The 22,607-nt window shown below is 40.0% G+C and overlaps 1 protein-coding gene and 1 long non-coding RNA gene across 3 annotated transcripts; one reads left to right on the top strand and one right to left on the bottom strand.

Annotated features, from left to right (window-relative positions):
• Positions 1-2,555: 2,555 nt before the first annotated feature.
• Positions 2,556-10,671, bottom strand: NPY2R (neuropeptide Y receptor Y2). 2 transcript variants are annotated; one of them, XM_045880255.3, is made up of 2 exons: positions 10,532-10,671; positions 2,556-5,697 (listed from the first exon to the last, which is right to left on the bottom strand). In XM_045880255.3, the coding sequence occupies exon 2, from the start codon at positions 5,667-5,669 to the stop codon at positions 4,521-4,523; it is 1,149 nt and encodes a 382-aa protein (XP_045736211.1). In that variant the 5' UTR covers positions 5,670-5,697; positions 10,532-10,671; the 3' UTR covers positions 2,556-4,520. The 2 variants fall into 2 exon arrangements, with proteins under 2 accessions (XP_045736211.1, XP_045736212.1); XM_045880256.3 differs by having other exon boundaries at positions 2,556-5,678; positions 10,532-10,667.
• LOC129046009 (uncharacterized) lies at positions 10,666-13,243 on the top strand. The gene is made up of 3 exons (XR_010409597.1): positions 10,666-10,792; positions 11,415-11,565; positions 13,077-13,243. It is a non-coding gene; the product is annotated as an uncharacterized LOC129046009 (long non-coding RNA).
• The last annotated feature ends 9,364 nt before the right edge of the window (positions 13,244-22,607 follow it).

The following is a 22,607-nucleotide window of genomic DNA, read 5'->3' as shown; positions in this document are numbered from 1 at the left end:
CCAATTTTAAAGAGTATCTTTAACCCATTGGCCTTGAAACCAGAAAAGGAAAAAAAAGATACAATCAAACTGCATCACTGTAACTCTGAAAAACCAAAAAAAACCCAAAAAACAAAAAATAAACAAACAAACAAACACTAAGAGAGGATGAGGCTGAAACTAGAAATTACACCATCTGGGCAATTCTCAACATTGCCAAATTGTCTGACAGCAATTAGACAACATATTCTCCCTTCCATGCTCTCCCTGAACCTTATGGGATAGAAACCTAAGAACTACATTTCCCCAAATCCCTGCCAGCAAGGCTAGAGTTGTATTCCACAAATGAGAGATACTCACATGAATTTTGAAAAGCAAAAGAGAAGCAAAAGGCATTGTTGAGTCTATGGTGCGAGAAGGGGGCAGGATTATGGGCTTAGCAGGAGACAATAAGATTTTTTTAATTGAAATCTCGTTGACACATATTACATCAGTTTCAGATGTACAATACAGTGTTTGGACAAGTCTATATGTTATACTATGCTCACAAGTGTAGCTATCATCTGACACATACAAAGCGATTACAAAACCATTGACCATATTCCCTATACTATACTTTTTATGTCTTGACTTACTCATTCCATAACTGGAAGCCTGTACCTCCCATTCCCCTTCACTTATTTTGCCCATTTCCTACCACCCTCCACTCAAGCGGGCATCAGTTTGTTCTCTGTATTTATGGGTTAGCTCCCATAAATTTTTGTCTGTTTTGTTTTCTAGATTCCCTATACATGTAAAATCATATGGTATTTGTCTTTCTCTGTCTGACTTATTTCACTAGACATAATACCCATCCATGTTGTCACACATGGCAAAATCTCATTTTTTATGGCTAATATTCGTGTGTGTGTGTGTGTGTGTGTGTGTCCATTCATCTATCAACAGACATTAGGAGGCAATAAGATTTTAATGGATGCACCTGTACTCCGTCCTGTACATCGTCCACTCTCTGTTGTAGGCATGAAAAGTGGTTTCGTATGATTTCGCATGGTTTCGTATGATTCTATCCATACTCTCTAATTATAGCCAATAAAAAAATAGCTGTTGGGAGCTGTTTTTTTTTTTTTTTTTTTTTAAGTATAATACTCATGGCTTTAAGTATAATACTCACTTCCTGGTTTCTTCAATGCCAGTGGCAGCTTTTCCTCACCTTCACTTCTCCAATTCTTCCAGTGGTTTTGCAAGATTTTAATTTCCTGTATTAAATGACTTTTTGCTGGAAATACCTAGCATGACTTCTTTTCAGTTATCTGAATTATGACGAGTATAATGCACTGGCTTTTCTATGCTTCCCTTGTGCAAGGTTCTAGATAATTTTGAATGAACCCTAAATGGAGTATATGTATAGAGCCCTTCCCAATTATACAAGTGTTATACTTAATGGCCTTCAATAAAAACCCTAATCTGGAACAAATATGCATCTTTCCTTGACTCCTGTATGGCTAAACCCTTACTTTCCTACAAGTTGTATAACAAAACTAGGACAAGTGTATGGCTTACAATCTTACAGCTCTATCTTCAAATCTTGGCTTTAATATTTACTTGACTCATTGACTCAGTTTCCTTGATGGATATTTATTGATCACTAATTGGTGCCAGAAGCTGCAAATACCTGTGGTACCACAATGATTAAAAGAGTCTCTGTCCCCCGCCCTCATATGCTTAAAATCTAGCAGCAAAAATTATAGAAAGAGAATTTGCAAGGGATAAAACGTGTAAGTAGAGTCAGGTACTAAAGAGCCTTCCAACTCATAAAAAGATTTTGACTCTAGCATAAGGATGATGAGGAGACATTGAAGAGTTGTCACCAGAAGAGTGATTTGATAAAATTTGAGTTTTTGAAAAATAACTCTGGCAGGTGGGTAAAAGGTGAATTGGATAGGAAGATGACTGGATATAGAGAGACCAATTAGGAAGCTGTAACATTAAACCAGATGAGAGATAATACCGGGTCTAGGAAGATAATCACAACCTGAACCATGGTGGGGAGCATAAGGATGAAGAAAAATGAACTGATGCAAGCAACATCTAGGAATCAGAACAAAATGTAGGAATTGATTGGACATGTGTGATAAGGAGACCCAAGTGTCAAGGGTGACTCCAAAGTGTAAGGCTTTAGGGAACTAGATTAATAGCAGCATCATGACTAGAAAAGAAATACAGGAAAACAAAGTAGAGGTGAAGTGGGGTGTGGATCAAAATGGCAGGTTCTGTTTTAGACATGTTCGATTTAATCCGCTGATGAGACACCCATGTAGACATGTCAAGTCAGCTGATGAAGATACAGGTTTGAAGTTAGAAAAAAGGTCTGGTCTTAAAGATTCAAACACTGCAAAAATATGAATTATAATTGCAGCCATAGGAGTGAATACATTGACTCATGTTCATGTACAGAAAGGAAAGAGAGCTAAACTGTCTAGGAGTCACCATTATTTTCCTTTTTTTGGTTGTGTCAAAGGCCTACTATTTCATCTTGGACAGAAACTCTGATATAAAATATCACACAATTTCTCTAATTTCCCAAAGTCTTTTTATTTCAACAGATAAAATCACTACATAAGATATTTTGTTAATGGGTTAACAGAATTAATTAGATCACATATATTAATGGATCATTAATTGGATTCCAATAATTTACTACTACAACTGGTGATACAGTAACATACACATTTCCTACAGGGTAAGAATTCTCCAAGAGGGAAAGACAACACTTTTAACCACAATTATCTATTAACATCTTAAACAAAGTAACTGCTATTTAAAGGACAAAAAGCTTCTTCTTGGATAGTTATGTCAAGTCCAACAGAAAAATCAACTCATCCATTACATGATATGTTACATATATATATTACTTTTTGTTTACTTCTTACTCTTTCACTGTTTTCATTCTTTTTCAGTATTCCACTGAAGCCCACGTCAAGTCCACATCAAGAGCTTTACTTCTTCATTGGAAGTAATTCAACAAGAGCCATAGTATGAATTTTAAATATATCCATAAAATGAAACTCTCCTGTTCATAACGTTAATGTTTGTAACTAAATGTAATATTCATATTGAAGCTTTTTAAAATTTAAGAAATCTATTCACAAATTCAGTCATACTGACAAAATGTGATTACAATAAATCTTCTTTAACAGCACCCAAAGAAGTACAAATATTTTAACATCTCAGTGAGTTTTCATAAACATACTAGGGTTTTAAGCATCTCTGATTGGGTACTATTAAAATAAAAATTGTGTTCCCAAAATCATTCAATGAAAAATATTATAGCATCTACACTCCACTATTTATAGGTAAAATTTTATTATGTATATATTTATAAGTTATCCAAAATACATAGCTAAGTATTTTGAGAGGAGGATAATTTATGTTTAAATTGGTCCAAGTAGAATGTTTGCAAAGTGTAATGAATGCAATGTTTTTAATATCTCTTACCAGGTGGTTCCATTTTGATGAAATTATATTGTTTTATTAATTCTGAATGGGTCCATGGAAGATGAATTTCAAAAAATAACACTGCAGTGTTCTGTAAACACATTAGAGCTACGTATCTATGCAAAAACTGTTTACAAATAACCACAAAATGTTGCAAAATGCCACAAAAATTATTTCCTAATCGGAATTAATTTTTAGTGAAGACAAACTCAGCTCTAACATAGGAATAATACATGTTCCAAAGGATACAACAATTAGAAGTGATTAAAAGTTTTGAGCTGTATGCTTATTTGTTAGGTAAATAGTATCTATATAAAGCAGTCACAACTTGAAATGAGAAGCTACATGACTGTTTACATTTCTATAATTCTGAGAATTTCAGCCTTCTATTCTGAGTTGAAGAAAGTTTTCACTAAATGTGCATTTGGTTTTAAGAACAATTGGCTAACTGGATAAAGATTTCCCCCATCACTGGCCAAAATACTAATTATATAGCAAATTTCAGCTGACTTCCTGTAAGTCGTTCAAATAGTTGGTAATGCTCCCTGAAGGACTGGTCCATAGGAAGAATAGTTTTTAAAAAATACAATAAAGAAGAGCCTGTGGCTCCCTAGGGAAATTGATTTTGGGTAGTCTTTTCCTCAGATGAGGGGGCAGTGAGCAGCACATCACCCCCTGTCGACGCCCTAATATGATTTGAAAGGCAACTCATTTAGCCATCATTTTTTAGCAATGCTGATAATGCCAATTCCTTGTTCGGGTTTCCTTCATTCTGGGAAGTAGTCAAAAGCATCCCTCTCTGCTTTTACTCAGACTTTGACCGACCATCCGAGCAACCATAGGCAAACTGCGTGTTGTATCTTTGAATAGGAGTCTTATCACCAACGCTTTGCCACCCAGGTTTCCACAGATTCCTGCAGATGCTTCCATTCAGATCCTCCTTTTCTTCCTTAAAGTGGGAAATCAGGATGCACCTGGGAGCTCTCCTCAACCAGATTTATAGCTCTGGTCAGAATTCAGCTACCAATTTTCATACCAGAGCTTCCTTAGACGTTGGTAGCCTCCGTGAAAGAGTCACGGGGGCCATTGTTCTTTTTGACTTCCAGGTTCTTTTTAGTCTTGAATGTCACAGACACCTCAGAGTGGATGGCATCCAACCTCTGCTCACAGCGGAAGGCTGCGAGGAAAGCCTTCCTATAGTTGCTGTTCATCCAGCCATAGAGGAGGGGGTTGGCAAAGGTGGAACACATGGCGATAATGTGGAGCACAGTGAAGATGAGTTTGTACTCCTTCAGGTCGAGGACTTGGTTGTCAATGTCCACAGCAAGCTGGAAGGCGTGGAGAGGCAACCAGCTGACCGCAAACACCACGACCACACACACCAGCATTTTGGTGGTCTTCTGCCTTCGCTGATGGTAGTGATCATTGGCAGCTCCAGGGCTCACATGGTTCTTAAGTTTACTCCAGATACGGGTGTAGGAAAAGGATATGATGCAAAGAGGCAACACATACAGGATTAGCAAGGAAGAAAGGCTGTAGACAGTGCCATAGATGTTCTTCTCCTCGCCAGGCCACTTCTCTGTACAGACCACAATCTCAAAGTCAGGAATAATCTCAATCAGCGAATACTCGCGGAAGATGGCCAGGGGGCTGGCTAGCAGGGCGCTGATGCCCCAGGCCATGCCAATAATCAGGAAGCTGATTCTCTTGGAGATCTTGCTCTCCAGGTGGTAGACGATGCAACGGTGCCGGTCCAGGGCAATGACTGTCAAGGTGATGGTGGACACTTGTACTGCCAGGCCCTGGGCATAGGGAACCAGGTGGCATAGGACAAGACCCATTTTCCACTCCCCCATCAAGGTGTACGTAAGAGTGAATGGCAAGCACAGGGTGTTCACCAGAAGATCTGCCACAGCCAGATTGGCAATGAAAAAGTTGGTTACTGTGCGCATGCTCTTGAATTTGATCACCACATGAATCACCAAAGAGTTTCCAATTACCCCAAGCAAGATGATGGAGCAATAAGCTAATATGAGGATAATCTGTACCTCAATCAGCATGGTGCTGTCTATAAGCTCTGGCTCAGGGTCGGGGGCCAGCTCACCTCTAGGAGTGGTTTGCTGTGGATGATACTTCTCCACCTTCATTTCTTCCACTGTCTGGTTCTCATCAGCCTCTGCACCTACTGGGCCCATTTTCAGCAACTAGAACAAGAATCTACAACTAGAAAAATGAAGAAGAAGAAGAAGAAATATGGAACAAGGAAAACATAAGGGCGACACGAAGGAGTATCACAAATGGATTGGTTTCATTTTGATTAGGGCTCAAAATACCTGTCCCCTGATCCCTAAAATTGCACATAGTGCAACATTTTAATAAAGCAGGCCCATTAATAAGTCTATTTGCAAATATGGATGAATTAAACCAGGTCCCTGAAATATATATTACAATGGTAAAATGTAATACCTATAGTATAGATATAATTTCAGTGTGAATGCTACCAAATTGAGTCAATCTATTTCAAGTGGGATGAATGTTAGAAACTTTACCAATTAATTTTATAACTTCTATGAACTCATCAAATTAATTTTTTTTCAAAGATTTTATTTATTTACTTGAGACAGAGAGAATGAGAGACAGAGAGCATGAGAGGGAGGAGGGTCAGAGGGAGAAGCAGACTCCCTGCCGAGCTGGGAGCCCGATGCGGGACTTGATCCCGGGACTCCAGGATCATGACCTGAGCCGAAGGCAGTCGCTTAACCGACTGAGCCACCCAGGCGCCCCTCATCAAATTAATTTTAAGGTACACAAAGAAAATGGCCTTCAATATCTTGACTGCTTTAAATTTATAAATATAGCAGCAAATTGCATAGAAAAGAGAAAAATATTAAAACCCTTTGCATGGTGCCTGGACTTTGGGAGTATAACATATTTAAGATAAACTGAGCAGATTCCATTCCATAGCCATTTCTTCTAGTGTTTGGGTTAGTGTTAAAAATAGGTAGCCTGTGTAAAACAGTTGCATTTTTTGATGATCTGAAATCAACTTCCTACTGACATACAGCAGAATCCCACACAGGATCTATATGAAAAGCATGTCCAAATCTGAAGTATCTCTCTCTCTAACCTCTAAATATCAAAGTTTTGATACTTTTCTTCCCCAAATACAGCCCCCCAAGACTTTTCCTTCTGCATGCCCTACTCCAGTCAATGCTATCCCCATGGATTACACCAGGTAAAGATAAAAAGCAGGTAACCATTCTAGGCTCTGTCAACACCTTTAGCCCCCACATCTAAGAGAACCCTCAGACTGATCTGATATACCTCTCTCAATGGTCCTCATCATTTCTGCCACATTGACTTTGTCCTTCTTGATTTCTTACCACAATTACTCTAATAGTCTTCTGACTTATGTCACCTCCTCTTCTCCTGCTTTCATTCATTCATTCATTCATTCATTCACTTGACAATAATAATTGAGTATCTGCAAAATGCCAGGCCTGGCTCCACCCTTGTGATCCTTGCATTTACTCTAACATGCATTCAGCAAGCATTTAAAAATCTATGTCAAGAACCTAGGATTTGTGCTGGGGGAATGACAACAGGATAAGGTTTCCACTCACAGGCTCTTACCTTTGATGAGAAAGAGCATACTCTGACATTAAAATTGTCTTTCTGAAACTCAGATGTGATCATATCATTTCCCCCATGTCTCCAGACTGCTTAAAACAATATAATATATTGGTTTCTAATGTGAAATTCTCTTTGCAAGCTTGTAAAAACATCCAGAGCCCAACATCATAGTAAGTTTTGAATGTAGTCATAATGACAAAAGGCTGCCACCATTAATTCAGAACCTCTTTTAAATAAATTTGGTTTTTATTAATCATAATGGCATCTACCTACATTGGTAGATGAGTCATATTTATTCAGCCCACAGACAATGTCTGGGTGGGCCCCCAGCTCCATTCCTTACCCTTCCTCTGGAGGGCTAACTCTTGCAAACTGTATTTTCAGGCTCCCAAGTCTTCGGGACGCTGGCTGAGTTTGATCATAGGAAGCACTGGAAGGTAATTAGAGGACAGAGGGAGGGAGAAGCCTCTGTCTTCTTTTCCCTCCCTCTCTCCTCTGGGAAGTGCCTCCGTAGCCCCTCTGTGGCTCTGGTTCCCACAGGACTAGTCCATAGTGATTTTATTTCCAGTGGATGGCCCTAGTCCCTGGGCTTTGGTCACACCAAATACTCCCAGTATCCCTCTGGCTGGGGGTAGTAATGACTCTTTGCTCTTGCTAATCCTTGAGTGGCCTCAACATCCTCTGTTCGGCTTCCATCACTTGTGTAATCAATTCTCTGCATTTAATTTTCCCTCCCTTACATTCTGGAACAGGTTCTGTTTTGCATGATCTGCTGATACCATGCATATATGTTGTCATTAATTTGCTCTCCCACTAATGGTTCTGCACATAGAAGTTGATAACACTGGCCTACAGAAGATAATCCCAACTCCATTATATGACATTCAAAGCTTTTCTTGAACGCATTCCTGCCTATCCTCTGGCTTCATCTCTCCTGACATATCAACGCATATGTTATGCCTTAGTCATACTAAACTGTTTCCAATTCCAGCAATGCATCAGCTTTTCTCATGCCTCTCTGCTTTCCCCGTTCTCAACTGGGAAGCCTCTCAGTTACCCCAACAATCTGTGTTCACTTCTAATACTGCAAGAAGCATAAGCCACAGTGCAATTATTTCCCCACCACAGCCATCTCTTTCAGGACAGAAACTGGATCTTTTCCATCTATTGTTTAATCCTTAGCACAGTATCTAACACATTAACGGTACTCAATCATTTGGCAAAACAAATGCGAAGCTAAAGGAAAACATAATTTTACTGAATACTTGAAGTCAGCAAAATACAAAGTAACAATTCCTTTCCTTTCCTTAAGATAATTGCCTGTACGGAATTCCTTGCTCTGATATGACATCCTCATGCTTATTTTCTGGTTCTTAGTCAGGTAACCACCCTTGCAAGAAAGTTGTTCCAAGGTCCCTCCTAATTCAATCCCTGATTAGAGCATTAAAAACTTCCAGTCAGTATACACCATAAGGAAACTTCCTATCTCAGGGGCCTATCAAACACACACACACACACACACACACACACACCCCCTTACAGGAGCCTTATTGCAGAGAGAGAGAGAGAGAGATTTCCCCATATATTCATATATTGGCTTTACTGATATATTCTAGTTCTGTCTGCATAAATTTCAAATAACATGTTCCAAGGAGCCTAGACCCTCTTTTGTATTTGCCTCTATTTTCTAGAAATTAGAGGGAAAAAAAAGTGAAACTAATTATCTAAATCTTGGAGTGTATATTTGGTAGGCTCTATCATTCCCCCTAACCTCAGCACAATTAGTCAATCCTAACAACTCATTAACAGGATTAACAAGACTCCATGAGGTCTGAGTTTGAGGTTTGCCACAAGCTAAATTGAGAGTAAGCCTGAGAGAGAAGGATATTAGTTTATTTATTAACTTATTTTGTTCTTTTCTTTTCAGTTCCATTTTCTTTATTTCAGAGCCCTTTTATTTAAAGCTTCGCTGCAGGAATGGTTATTGATCTACAGGCAGTTTGCATTTGGACACTAATCACAGTTCTCAAGCACACTGCTGGCTTTCAGCCAGGTCAGAGCACTCCCTAGAGAATGTATCATTTTATGATTGGACTTCTGGAAAAGTGGAAGAGGAAAAGAGAGTACATAAAGGGAGCTGACTGATTCAAAACTCAAAAGCACAACAATTAAAAGATAAGTAGATGAGGGAAAAACCTTTCTTTGAAACAAAGCAATAGAAAGCATTCACATGGGTCAAATCATTTTAGAACTGTGAATGGTAGAGTTTTCTTGAATAAGTGAATCTTCAGAGTTTCCGTTATAGAAATATTTCTCTTTTTTTTAAAGATTTTATTTATTTATTTGAGAGAGAGAATGAGATAGAGAGCATGAGAGGGGGGAGGGTCAAAGAGAGAAGCAGACTCCCTGCTGATCAGGGAGTGGGACTCGATCCGGGACTCCAGGATCATGACCTGAGCCGAAGGCAGGCGCTTAACCAACTGAGCCCCCCAGGCGCCCTAGAAATATTTCTTTGTAGAATAGGAAAATGGCTTCAGGCTTCTTTTTTCAGAGATAAAGAACTTCAAATTACCTGAGTGGGAAACCAGTTTCTGCTTTAGCTGTATATTTAAATTTGCGGGGCCTTTTGCAACAGAACTCTTATTACCACAGGTTGGTCTTAATAAAACTTAACATCTTGTCAATCACAAAACCTTCCAGGAGTGTTTGCCAGGGAAAAATCCCAGAAATCATGCCACACACCCCATACTTATTCCTAGGGAAAAGGCAGTGGACTCCAAGAATGCTACATCCAAGACATGACTGTTGGCTTCATAAGCAGAAAGTTGAAACTATTCACCTAAGGGTCTGGTAATGGATCATTTACCCTGTGTTTGAACTTCTGGCCTTTCCTTGCCAACAGCATTGTCTATTTCATGTCACTGAGTTTAAATGATGTGACCTTATTGCAAAATGTCTTAAAGCTTTTACTTTTGCCTCCTCCTCGTGCACCATATGCTCCTACCCAGTGGGTGAGCCCTTCTGGTGCAAAACTAATGAGTGCTTAAATAAACGTATTTATTCTTGAACAGCTTTGGAGAATCCAATATAACCTTCTGCTTTAGACAGGTGTTTGATTTTTTTTTTTTTTTAAGAGACAGAAACAGTAACAACTCGCTGCTCTGGAAAGATGATGACCTCTCTCTAAGAAGGTCAAGGAAAAAGTAAGAACCTTCAGCAGAAAAGGAAAATTCTAGCTAAAGTAGAAAATAGTGATGGTATCAACCCAACCCCCACCCTCAACCTAAGTGAGAGGCGGGAAAAAAAAAAGTCCTCACACTCATGAGGACCTCCCCTATACCCTCTTCATAGGACCAGAGCTCTTCTTTTGGGGATATTCTCGTGGCCAGAATGTGAATCAGAGTTAGGACTTACACTTACTTACCCGGCCCTGGCGTTTCTGCTGAGACGTGGAAGCAAGACGTGTGCAGCCCGTCCGTGCGATGACTATCTAGCCCTCGGATCCGAAGAGGGCACTGGAAGGTCCCAAAGGCAAGCCCAGCGGCGTCCGTTCCGACCGGGCAGGACAGCCAGCGCCGCGCGGAAGAGCGCGCGAGCCACTGGGAGCCGGCGCTGCTCTGCTCTCCCGCCGACCTCTGCGGCCAAGCGCGCTCCGGCACCGCACTGCGCCGCGCACAGCAGCCGGGTGAGCCGGAGAGCGTGCGAGGCCGGGGGGGGGCGGGGGCACGGAGGTGGAGGCTGCACAGGTGCAGAAGGTGGGGGGCGACGGTCCCGCCGCGCCAAGGGCTGGACGGAAGTTTCCGTGGCGAGGGAGGGGGACAGCGTCCACGGTGTCGCCTCTGCCTCCGGGTTTGGAAGCCCGCGCGGCGGGACCCTACTCAGCTCGGCGCCCCCTCGCGGATCCCCACTACCACCTGCAACTGCTACGTTCACCCCAATTCCCGGGTGACCCCCACGTGTGATACTCTGGGCGTTTGCACCACCGCAGCCTCCTTTCCCTTCCACAAACCCCTACCTTCGCTCTCCGCTTCTCAGTTCCTCGAGAGAGAGGACCCCGCGAGAAGCTCCTGGAGTCGGGGTTCACCAAATTGGCCAGGGAAAGTCGAAGGCGAAAGCGACCGCGGGGCGGGTGGACCCAGCCTCGGACGAGGGTGCTGCGGTCCCTGGCGCAGCGAGCAAGAGGAGACCTCGAGGTGGCAGGGGGCCGATGTGGAGGCAGAAGCTCTCGCCTTGGAAGGGCTGAGAAAATCCCACAACGTCCAACCAGAAGTTGTTTCTTCTTCTTTTGTTTGTTTGTTTGCTCGTAGGAGCAGAGGTGGGGAGCTGGACCCGCGCAGAACCACAGAAAAGCGCCGCACAATTGCGCCAAGGACAAACCCTGGGCACGCTCGCCGGGGGGTTGGAGCGCAGGGCGCTGGTGCTCCTCTAACTGGGCGGTCGCGGCGCTCCAACGAGAAGGTAAAGCGAGTTCAGATGCTTTTGCCCACCATTGGCAATTCCTTTAACAGGTGTCAGTTTACGAGTTGGGTGTTGCGGGTTCAGATTCAAAAGCCCGCAGGCGGCGTGTGTGTTGTGCGCTCTGGCTCGGGGCAAAAGCTCTATAGGAAGAGAACACAATGGGTGACAAACGAAACAGTCTCTTTCTCCAGTTAGTTGATTTCCCGATCCTTCGCTCTTTGATCATGACCCAAGCCACTCGTGCCTCTATGAGCGCGTGCCTCTGGGATACTCTTTTTTTGTGGAGAAGCCCTCTGCTAATGCCTTGAGCCCATCGAGCTGAGTTAGTGGATCTGAGCAAAACAGGACTGTGGCGTCAGTCCACAGTGCTGCAAGGTCTGTTTCCTCGGGATTCCTCCCAGAAACTCTATTTAGAGCCATTCCTTATAGAAGTCTGCGACCAGTCTCTCTTTCCCTTGTTCATTTTTAGAGGGGCCAGCAGAGCCTGCCAAGTTAGGGAAACAAATGCCTGAAATTGGAAACTAAAGTCTTTCTTAACTATCCTGTGTTGAGGTTTTGCACACATTACTTTCCCTCTATGCACCAGTCTCTTCATTTCTGAAGTGAGGATGCCCATACTGGTTTGTTTGGAATTTCTCTGAAATAGGAAAAAAAAAAAGTTAAACAACTCAAAATAATATTTTTCAAAAATATTAGTTATGGCATCCCCTGAAGATGATTAGATTTTCAGTCTTATCTGGGCTTGCCCACACACTAATAATACTGCATATGTAAACATCTATACACAGTGTAATCTGAAATTGATCATCTGGTAATGTAGAATTATGCCTACAGGAGCATATTTATTTATAAAACATTATTTATAAAACAAAGCAGTTTGGGCTTTTCAATTACCAAGAAACAAAAGTAAACAGAACTGGAAATATCCAAGATGTTCTACACAATTCTACTTAAAATATTTTGGTAGATATTACTTACCTTGGGGAAATATTCCTTGCTCACACATGTGTTTTATACAACAAGTTCAATGCTTCCTAATATATTTACCCCTGTGAAGAGTGAACTCTGTACCAGGCAGTTGCAATTTTAGAAGGCTAGGAATGGCTTGAAATAACAACCACAAAAACATATAAGAAAGCAGATGAGCAATCAGATTAATTCCTTCGGAGGGCTCAAGTGACTTGACTGACATTGATTCTATGAGCATTTTTGCCTCCGTTATAACTGGCTTTCAAAAGCAGCCTAGCACTCTTATACAAATATTTATCTTATTCCCATACAGACATGTGTGCGTCTTAGAAACCACACATAGTTCCACAGACATCTCCTCAGGAGCTCCGAGAAGATTAAATGATCTCTGTCTCTTCCAATAAAGTACAGAACTGAATGAAAAACCGATCAATTGATGTTAAAGTTGCTTTATCGCATGTCGTATTATCAAGAATAGTTTTGGCAATGGGGCGCCTGGGTGGCTCGGTCGGTTAAACATCTGACTCTTGATTTCACCTCAGGTCGTGATCTCAGGATCCTGGGATCCAGTGCCAGGTCCAGCTCCCTGCTCTGCAGGGAGTCCTGCTTCTGCCTCTCCCTCTGCCCCTCCCTCTGCTCGTGTTCTCTCTTGCTCTTGCTCTGTCTCTCTCAAATAAATAAATAAAATCTTTTTTAAAAAAATAATAGTTTTGGCAGTTAACTCATGATATTTTTGTGCATTAAGATTTAACTGATACCCTTTGATGTGCCTATGCTATGTACTATGGTAACAACGAACCACTCTGATGAATGCCAAGAAACCCTATGAAGATGCCGATAGAAGTTTGTGGAAGGAGTGGTGAAATATGGAGTAATCCAAATTGAGACAGGACAAGATTATTGCTGCCTGATTCCTCTGGTGTCAAATCATTTAGTTCCTCAGGCAATTCCACAGCTAAGAAGAATATATGCCGACTGTTCCTCAAATAAGGAGCAGACTCAAACTCAGATGCCTACCTGGCTGGGGCCAATGACCTAAATGCATATACTAAGCTAAGCTGTGGGAGACAGTAGGGAGTGGTGGGTGTTACAACATCCCTGAACGCACAAAAGTACATGCCTGTTCTGAAGGAGGAGGCTGCTGATTCCACTGAGCTGCCTTGCAAAAATCTAAATCAGTATTGTCAGATCTGACATTTTAAGAGAACAAAAATCCATATTCTGAAACATCTTCCAAATTTTCAGCGAAGGAAATTAATTCTTGAAAAGTCAAGCCCCCAGGTGGGTCAGATCTGCGCAGGCCAAAATAAATAGAGATGGATAGATAACCCGCTGTCTGGCCTGTAGGTCTCCAATAGTGTAACCTCTGATATTAGTACGTGATGTTTGATGAGCCTCCTCAAATACATAAAACATGACTTGACCACCATTTCCCTTCCCCCACAAACCGCTCCTCAGTGAACATTAAATGTAAAAGGAATACAACCAAAGATTAATTGCCAAATAAATAACTTTCTTTTCCACTTTGGGTTGAATAGGTGTTCTCAGTGAGACTCTGAAGTAAAGGACCTGGCGAATAACTGAACAATCAGGATTTTATATAGTTACGATGAAGAAATTTCAGACAAACTCTTTGTTTAAAAAGAAAAAGTTAGATAACATTGGTATAAAAGACCATTTATGATACATTTTTTTGATAAAGTGCACCATGACATGGATTTTAAATTTATTTTGAAAGCAAAGAAGCTTCCCCCAAGTTGTAAATAATTTCATTGTTTAAAGTAACTTATAGCCATTATAAAAATCAACAGATGAATGGATAAAGAAGATGTGGTATATATATATATATATATATATATATATATATATATATATATACACACACAATAGAATATTATACAGCCATCAGAAAAAAGAAACCTTGCCATTTGCAACGACGTGGATGGAACTAGAGGGTATTATGCTAAGTGAAATAAGTCATTCAGAGAAAGACAAGTATGTGATCTCACTGATATGAGGAATTTGAGAAACAAGAGAGAGGATCATAGGGGAAGAGAGGGAAAAATGAAACAAGATGAAACCATAGAGGGAGACAAACCATAAGAGACTCTTTTTTTATTGTTTGTTTAAAGATTTTTTATTTATTTATTTGTCAGAGAGAGAGAACAAGCAGGGGGAGCGGCAGGCAGAGGGAGAAGCAGGCAGAGGGAGAAGCAGGCTCCCCGCTGAACAAGGAGCCCGATGCGGGACTTGATCCCAGGAGCCTGGGATCATGACCTGAGCCAAAGGCAGCCGCTTAACCACTGAGCCACGCAGGCGTCCCCATAAGAGACTCTTAATCTCAGGAAGCAAACTGAGGGTTGCTGGAGTGGAGAGGGGTGGGAGGAATGGGGTAGCTGGGTGATAGACATTGGGGAGGGTTTGTGCTATGGTGAGCGCTGTGAATTGTGTAAGACTCATGAATCACAGACCTGTACCCTTGAAACAAATAATACATTATATGTTAATAAAAAAAAAGAAAGCAGACAAAAAAGCATAGAAAGAAATACACATGATCTAAAACATCGCTGTCCAATAGAACTTTCCGCAATGATGGTAATGTTCTATACCTGCATTGTCCAATAAACTAGCCACCTATCCACACATGGCTTTTGGGCACTTGAAATATGGCTAGTGAACGGAGACTGAATTTTAAATTTAAAAACTTTTTAAAAGCACCAAAACCAAAAAGTATGTTTTGATTCCTAATGGAAAGTCCTCCTGGGTTCATTCTTGTCAGGAAGCTAGTTTTTTTTCTCACCTTAATATCAAAGTTTCCTAAAAGAGTTTTCTTTTAAGATTTTTATTTATTTATTTAAGAGAGAGAGTGTGTGAGAAGGTGGGGTGAGGGCAGAAGGAGAGGGAGAGAGAGAATTTTCAGCAGACTCCCCACTGAGCGAGGAGAGCAAGCCCAACGTGGGGCTTGATCCCATGATCCTGAGATCATGACCCGAGCTGAAACCAAGAGTCGGACCCTCAGCCAACTGAGCCACCCAGGCGCCCCCCGAAAGACTATTAAATAACTCTCAAGTCATACCAAACTGAATTAAATCCTGGACAAAACAAAACAGTGTAGTGCAGCAGGAATGTGGAAGCTGATTCCAGAAGGAGAAAGAAGCCCCATAAATCATACAGCAGCCTAGGAAGGGAGGAAGATTATAGCACCAGAAGAGAGAACAGCAAGCCTAAGCAAGGAATTCTCTAAATTCCAGTAATGTAAGAAAAGCTCAATGATGTTAATAAAATAATGTACTTAACTCAGACTAAACAAACAAAACCTAATAACAAGTCCCTAGTTAGGAACTATTAATAATCAAATTAGCTTAACAATTATAGTGTTTAAGATATTTGAAACTGATTCCAGCTTGCTTTATTTAAGTGTTCAATAAATTCAGTTATTTATTTATCCTTAGGTTTATTAAGTCCTTTTACAGGAATTCTTTTTAAAGTTTCAATAATACTCCCTTGTCGTAAAACTTATGGAACCTAGATATCCTAATGGCCATTTGGTTATAATATGGATTCTCAATTGGTTGTAAATCGATTTCTGATTGGATATGTGTCTACCTTTCCTTTCAGGCAGGAAAAGACACAGTGGGAGTTAATATCTGAACAGATAGGGTGGAAGTTGCGTCCAAGTAGACATAGAAAAAAGAGACCAGTTTATATGAGTGGAGCTAGAGGAGCTTTAACTTTTTATTTTTTTATTTTTTATTTTTTTTATTTTTATTTTTTAAAGATTTTATTTATTTATTTGACAGATAGAGAGCACAAGTAGGCAGAGAGGCAGGCAGAGGGAGAAGGAGAAGCAGGCTCCCCACTGAGCAGGGAGCCCGACACGGGGCTCGATCCCAGGACTCCAGGATCATGACCTGAGCCGAAGGCAGCCGCTTAACCGACTGAGCCACCCAGGCACCTGCTTTAACTTTTTAAACAAGTCTTTAAGATCAACTCAGTTTTAAAAAACTGGACAGTCTAGTCACACTTGTGATGAAAAGGTAATACTTCCTTCGACATCCTTACAAAGTTGGCTCATTTGTAACAGGTGGGCCAGTAAATATGTGGATGGGCAAAAAATGGTCAGCAAATAGTCCATTTCATGAAGCTGATAGGCTAGGTTTTCTTTAAAATTTTGTATGTTATGAAGACAGGTGTCTCATTCAAGAAAAGTTAACTAGTCATTCCAAGTGAAATGTATGCTAAATCCTAAATTGAGCATAAATATCATTTGCTATGATTTTTATCTCTATGGATTTGGAGTTTTTATTTTTGTTTTGAATTTTTAATTGCAGATTCAAAGTGATTAAGCAGGATTGTAAGCACTATATGCAACATTTTGCTGAAATTTTTATCTCTCAGTGATCATCCAAATGGATATTGAGACTGGTAAGGAACCAAATCTAAAAGGATATTTAAATGCAAATGATTCACAGTTCAAATTTTAACATTGAACAAAGGAAGGGACATTTTTATGTGGAATTCAGAATTTAATCAATGCAAATTTTCATTTGATTATCTGAAACATGCACAGAAGGCCCATGGCTAAAGAGGAAACATGCACCCTTTTAGAAATTTCAATTTTATTTAATAAGTGTTTATCCTTGTAGCATATAGAGACATAATTTGATATATAGTGTTGAATCATACTCAAAACAAATTTAATTTTTAATTTTTCTCGAAAAAATGCAAGCAAAATCAAACTCTCTCTCATATGAAATTACTATTGGTATCTCTTGAGAGATGAGAAGTCAAAGATTTATATATAATTTTTACATATCATACGATCACCCTACTCTGTTTTTTCATTGTTGTCTGACAAACCACCCTAAAACCAAGTGGCATAAAATAGTTATTTCATGCTGCTCATTATGGGTCAGAAATTCGGGAAACAGTTAGGTGATTCATCTCTGATCCACTGGCCACAAATGGAGAGGTGAGGCTGTAGGATGCTCTTCTAAGATGGTACCTTCCCTCACATGTCTGGATCTGGGCTGGCTTCCAGTAGCTGGAGCTTGTGTATTTATCTCTCTTCAAGTATGGCAAACTCGGAGCAGCCAGACTTACTACTGGCTGGCTTTCCCTAGAGAGAACTTTCAAAAGAGAGTATTCTAAGAGACCCAGGCAGAAATTGCAAGGCTTCTCATGATCAGATCTCCCAAGTCCCAGAACATCTCTTCAGCTACATTCTTTTGGTGAAGCAAGTCTCTCAGGCCAGCTTATAAAATGGGAGAAGAGGAATATACTTCACCTCTGCAGGAGAGAAGGGCATGTGTGTACAGGGAAGAAAGAAACTGATAGTGATCTGAGAGAAATGTCATCCCTTTGCCTTATATATTTTGGATGTATCTGTGTGTGTGTGTGTGTGTGTGTGATACATCCATTAAAAAGGGGATCTTCTGGGAAAAGAACAGTAGCCTCAGAAATTCTACAGTGAATTTTTCTGCTTTGGCTTGCAGTTCACAAAATTATCAGGGCCAGAGACTGCAAACTCTAAGATCTTCGCTGCCCATGGTAGCCCTGTGGCAAGAATACACAATGAAAATAGAAGGGGTGTTTCCAATATCTGCACTTCGATGAACATAGTGATTGTGATAGGTGCAAATAAATAACTTGAGATAGATTTCCCCCATAATGATTTACTTAAGGTGAATAGTACTTAAACTTGTTCTCAGAAACCCCAGGTAATATGACAGCATAACATTGCCTGATAGCCAATTCCAGTATTTAACTACAGCATTCTCAACACAACTTTCACTGAGCAGTAAAGCCCAGGAGGAACTGTGGAGACATCTGCTCTATATGTGTCTTATTGCTGAGTAATGCACAGAAGTTGGTCTCAGAGGATCTGGGGCATTGTACTGAATCTGGTTTGTTCGCTGTGTAATATGGAAATGTCATTTAATCTTTCTGAGCCTCAGTTTTCCCAACTATAAAATGAGTTACATTCTTAATACTTTAGAGTAAGAGCACAGTCTTAGTTCTCGAAATTCCACAGGTTGGCTTTGGCAATCTTCAAAATATTCCTTGTATCTCATTACTTGTGATATCTCTCATTAGCTTTTCCTTAATTTATTATCCATGTTCTGTTTTCTTATGGTTCCCAAGAACAGAACCATATTTAAATGGTCTCAAGTATTTTGAACAGCATAGTAATATGTTTAGATTAATCTTGAGAACTCTTTAAGAAAAATGGGGGGTGGGAAAATATACGTATTAAAATTGCTAAGGGCATCGGACAGCGAAAGTCAATGAAATTGCTTAGCTTTTCCCCAACTAAAAAAAAAAAAATCAGGGGCGCCTGGGTGGCTCAGTCAGTTAAGCATCTGACTTTGGCTCTTGTTAATGATCTCAGGGTCCTGGGGTTGAGTCCCAGGGAGCCTGCTTCTTCCTCTCCCTCTAACCTCTCCACCCTGCTCATGCTCACTCTCTCTCTCTCTCTCTCAAATAAATAAATAAAATCTTTTTAAAAAATCATATATATTACTTCATATCAAAGGGATATTACATGATCTAAAAATAAGTTTTGTTATAGTAAATTAATCATAACATTTAATAAATTGGTGCTTGATTTGCCCTCTCTGAAAGAACAGTTATTGATACATGCTCATACTATGTAATGTTTTCATTAGGTATAGACTCTGAAAGATATAGAAAGGAAAATTTTCAGATGACCCTAAGCCCATTGTTCCCAAACTGTATACCAATGCAGCCCTGGCTACCACAACAAATTCACATGGGAGCTCGTGTGATAGTTTAAATTTTAGAAGAAATCACAACCATACTTATCATCTGTTGGCTACTGATACTTGACATCTATTAGATGCCGCACAAAGTATAGCTGGAATTCAGTTCACAGTTTCAACATTAAATTATACTACATGCCTTTCAGTGACATCATATTTTGGGGAAGCTGGGTTTTTAGTGGCTGTTGCGATAAGAAACAATCACCATGTGAAAAGTCAGTGAGTAAAGGAAAAGAGAGTGGCCTTTTCCAAATTGATTTCAAGACATGTGAAATTGTGCAGGGCCCAATAGACACACATATGTCCCTCATTTACTTAAGAATGAACACATATTACATTATTTCAATTTATGTGCATTTGTTTTTTCAAATGGCTATTAAACTTTAAAGACATAAATGCTTATAAAATTATTTGTACCTAACTCCTTGATAAATGGCACTCTTTGTTAGGTGTGTTTTGGCCTTGAAGTCATCATGACCTGTCTGCCCTTGGGCCATGTCTATCTGGGAGTCACATTTTGTTCGTGTAGGAAGAGTTCGTTTCATTGAGTTAATCATATGAGTTTTTTAATATTGGACTTGAAATTTTTGATTTGAAAGATATTTTTTCAGGGTGCCTGGATGGCTCAGTTGGTTAAGCGTCTACCTTCTGTTCAGGTCATGATCCTGGGGTCCTGGGATCGAGTCCCACATTGGGCTCCCTGCTCAGTGGGAAGCCTGCTTCTCCCTCTCCCACCACCCTGCTTGTGCTCTCTCTCCCTCTCTGTATCAAATAAATAAATAAAATCTTAAAAAAAGAAAGAAACATGGGGTGCCTGGGTGGCTCAGTTGTTAAGCGTCTGCCTTCGATTCAGGTCATGATCCCAGGATCCTGGGATCGAGCCCCGCATCAGGCTCCCTGCTCAGCGGGAAGCCTGCTTCTCCCTCTCCCACCACCCTGCTTGTGTTCCTTCTCTCGCTTTGTCTCTCTCTGTCAAATAAATAAATAAAATCTTTAAAAAGAAATAAAAACAAAGAAACAAAAAAAGAAAGATATTTTTTCAGTGAAAGATACTATCAGGAAACTATGTTAGAAATAGTTAAAGAAAGAGGATTTCATGAAAGCTCGCGTGCATAGGCAGGCATGCACTGCCCGTATTTTACAGAACCCTCTGAATTGTTCTGCTTTATCCCAGCCTAGCATGGACAACAGAGACCTCCTCCTAGACAGGAAAATAGGAAGGAGGGTGGGAAGGAACATACAGGCACATAAGGAAAGTAGAAAAGGGACACTTACTAGCATAAATCAGAAGTATGTATGTATTCTATTTTATTGTAGTAAGGACGCTTCCCATGAGATCTATTCTCTTAGATTTTTTAAGTGGACAACACATGATTGTTGACTGTAGGTACAACGTTGTACAGTAGAGTTATAGAGCTTATTCATCGTGATTGACTGAAACTTTATGTCTTTGGATTAGTAAAACATACAGAGTATTTAAACTCCCATATGTGACTTTAGGTTTATCCAGAAATCTGATATCTATGCATAATATAATAATAATTCAAATGTTATAGCACTACTAAAATCATTACTGGGAAAACTATCAAATCACACGGAAAATGTTAGTACAATAGAATATTCATTTTTAAATGCAAAAAAGCTGTATGCTTAATATGACCATGTATTTTTTAAATATGATTCTGAAAAATGACCGGCAGGAAAATATACCCCAAAGCTAACTATATTTATGCCATGCAAACTGTGATTTTGTTCTTTCATCTTTCTTCTCAAATTTTCTTAAGTTAACCTTTTATTTTGACTAATGAAAGTAATAAGTATCATATAAAAGCATACTGAAACTATTATTCAGATATCCATGAAATCTCTTAAAATGAATAGGAGATTTACTATCCTATCCACATAGTTCTTTCCTCAAACCCCACAGCCCAGGGTAGCTCTTCCAAACTAAGGTCCATGTTAGAATCACACATGGCACTTTGTAAATACACAGATGAGAGGGTCTGATTCTGTGGCATTGGATGGAACTCAAGTGCCCACATGTGATTCTGTCCTACATCCTCCCCATTCTCAACTCAGAGTCTCTCCCCTCCTTTAAGCACCTACACCCCTTCCCTATGCCCATATTGGTATGCTTTTTGGTTACCTTTGTCTCTTCCCTAATTCAAACTACTACTCCAAACTCAAATCTAGACACAAGTAAAATCACACGCTCAAAGGACATAGACACCTTTCTCTCAGATTCCTATTTATTTTCAGTCATGCCAGCCATTCTAAACTCCCCCGAATTCAGTCTATAATCTCCCTCAACTTCATTCTCTTTGAGGCCATGGTGACACCACCTCTGTTCGAGATTGTTATGTTAGCATATGTCCATTCTCTTCACTGTCTTTCTTTCCTCCTTCCATGACTCCTTAAAAGTTTAAAAGGTAAAGTATGTGAATGTTTTCTTTAGTGTTTTTTTTTTTTTTTTTTTTGTCTTCTTCTTCTCTTTCCTTCCATCATAACCTCTTCTCAGGAAAACCTTAGAGGTAATTCGCATTGAGTTGCCTGCCATGGGAAGAATCTTACCAGAAAAGTGAGGCTGAGGGAAAGGGGCTGTGGAATGATCAGCACCAGCCAATATGTGCAAGAGATGTACTTCTGGTTCTGTTTCTATGTGGGGATTTTAGCAGCAGAACCTCCTAAACCTCTGAAAACCACATTGTCACACATGGGTAATATGTTCAGGATTTTTTGTTGACTCTTCGAAATAATTACTGAGACGTTCGATTTAATCCTTTAACATCTAGACCACACTTGAATGAAAATTCCATTTGCTGGGATTTGGTCTACATTTTCCTTATCATCACCGAGTTATTCTTTCAACACTATTAAGTAAGAGCAAATATTAGCAAGTATGACACTCTTCTAGACATTCTGTTCTCTGGCATTTTTAAATTTTCTTCTCTTTTGTGGCAGTATAAAAAATAGCTCTAATAAGGGTTTTGACTGATTCATTCATCTTGCTCTTGGCTTGCTAACACATCAAACCTGATAAAGAAATTGTTTTGTTTGGAGATGCCAATTACTTAATTAACTTTACCTGTCACAGGAAAGGCATACAGAAAATGTAAATATTGCCTTCTGTTGAGTGGATTATATATTGTATCCTAGGTAGAATACTAAGATTACATCAAGATACATATAGCAGAGAAAATACAAATGTGGAATACGGTTCCATAAACTAGGGCTTCGTTTGTTAAAGCGTGGTGTTAGGCTTCCCATTATCGAAGTCATCTGAGGTCTCTC

This window comes from Mirounga angustirostris, unplaced genomic scaffold, assembly GCF_029215605.1.
Source record: "Mirounga angustirostris isolate CCGP_5_RB_7025 unplaced genomic scaffold, mMirAng1.0.hap1 SCAF_2, whole genome shotgun sequence".
Taxonomy (NCBI): domain Eukaryota; kingdom Metazoa; phylum Chordata; class Mammalia; order Carnivora; family Phocidae; genus Mirounga; species Mirounga angustirostris.
Note: the sequence above shows the minus strand (reverse complement) of the source record. Positions and strands in the feature narration are given on the sequence as shown.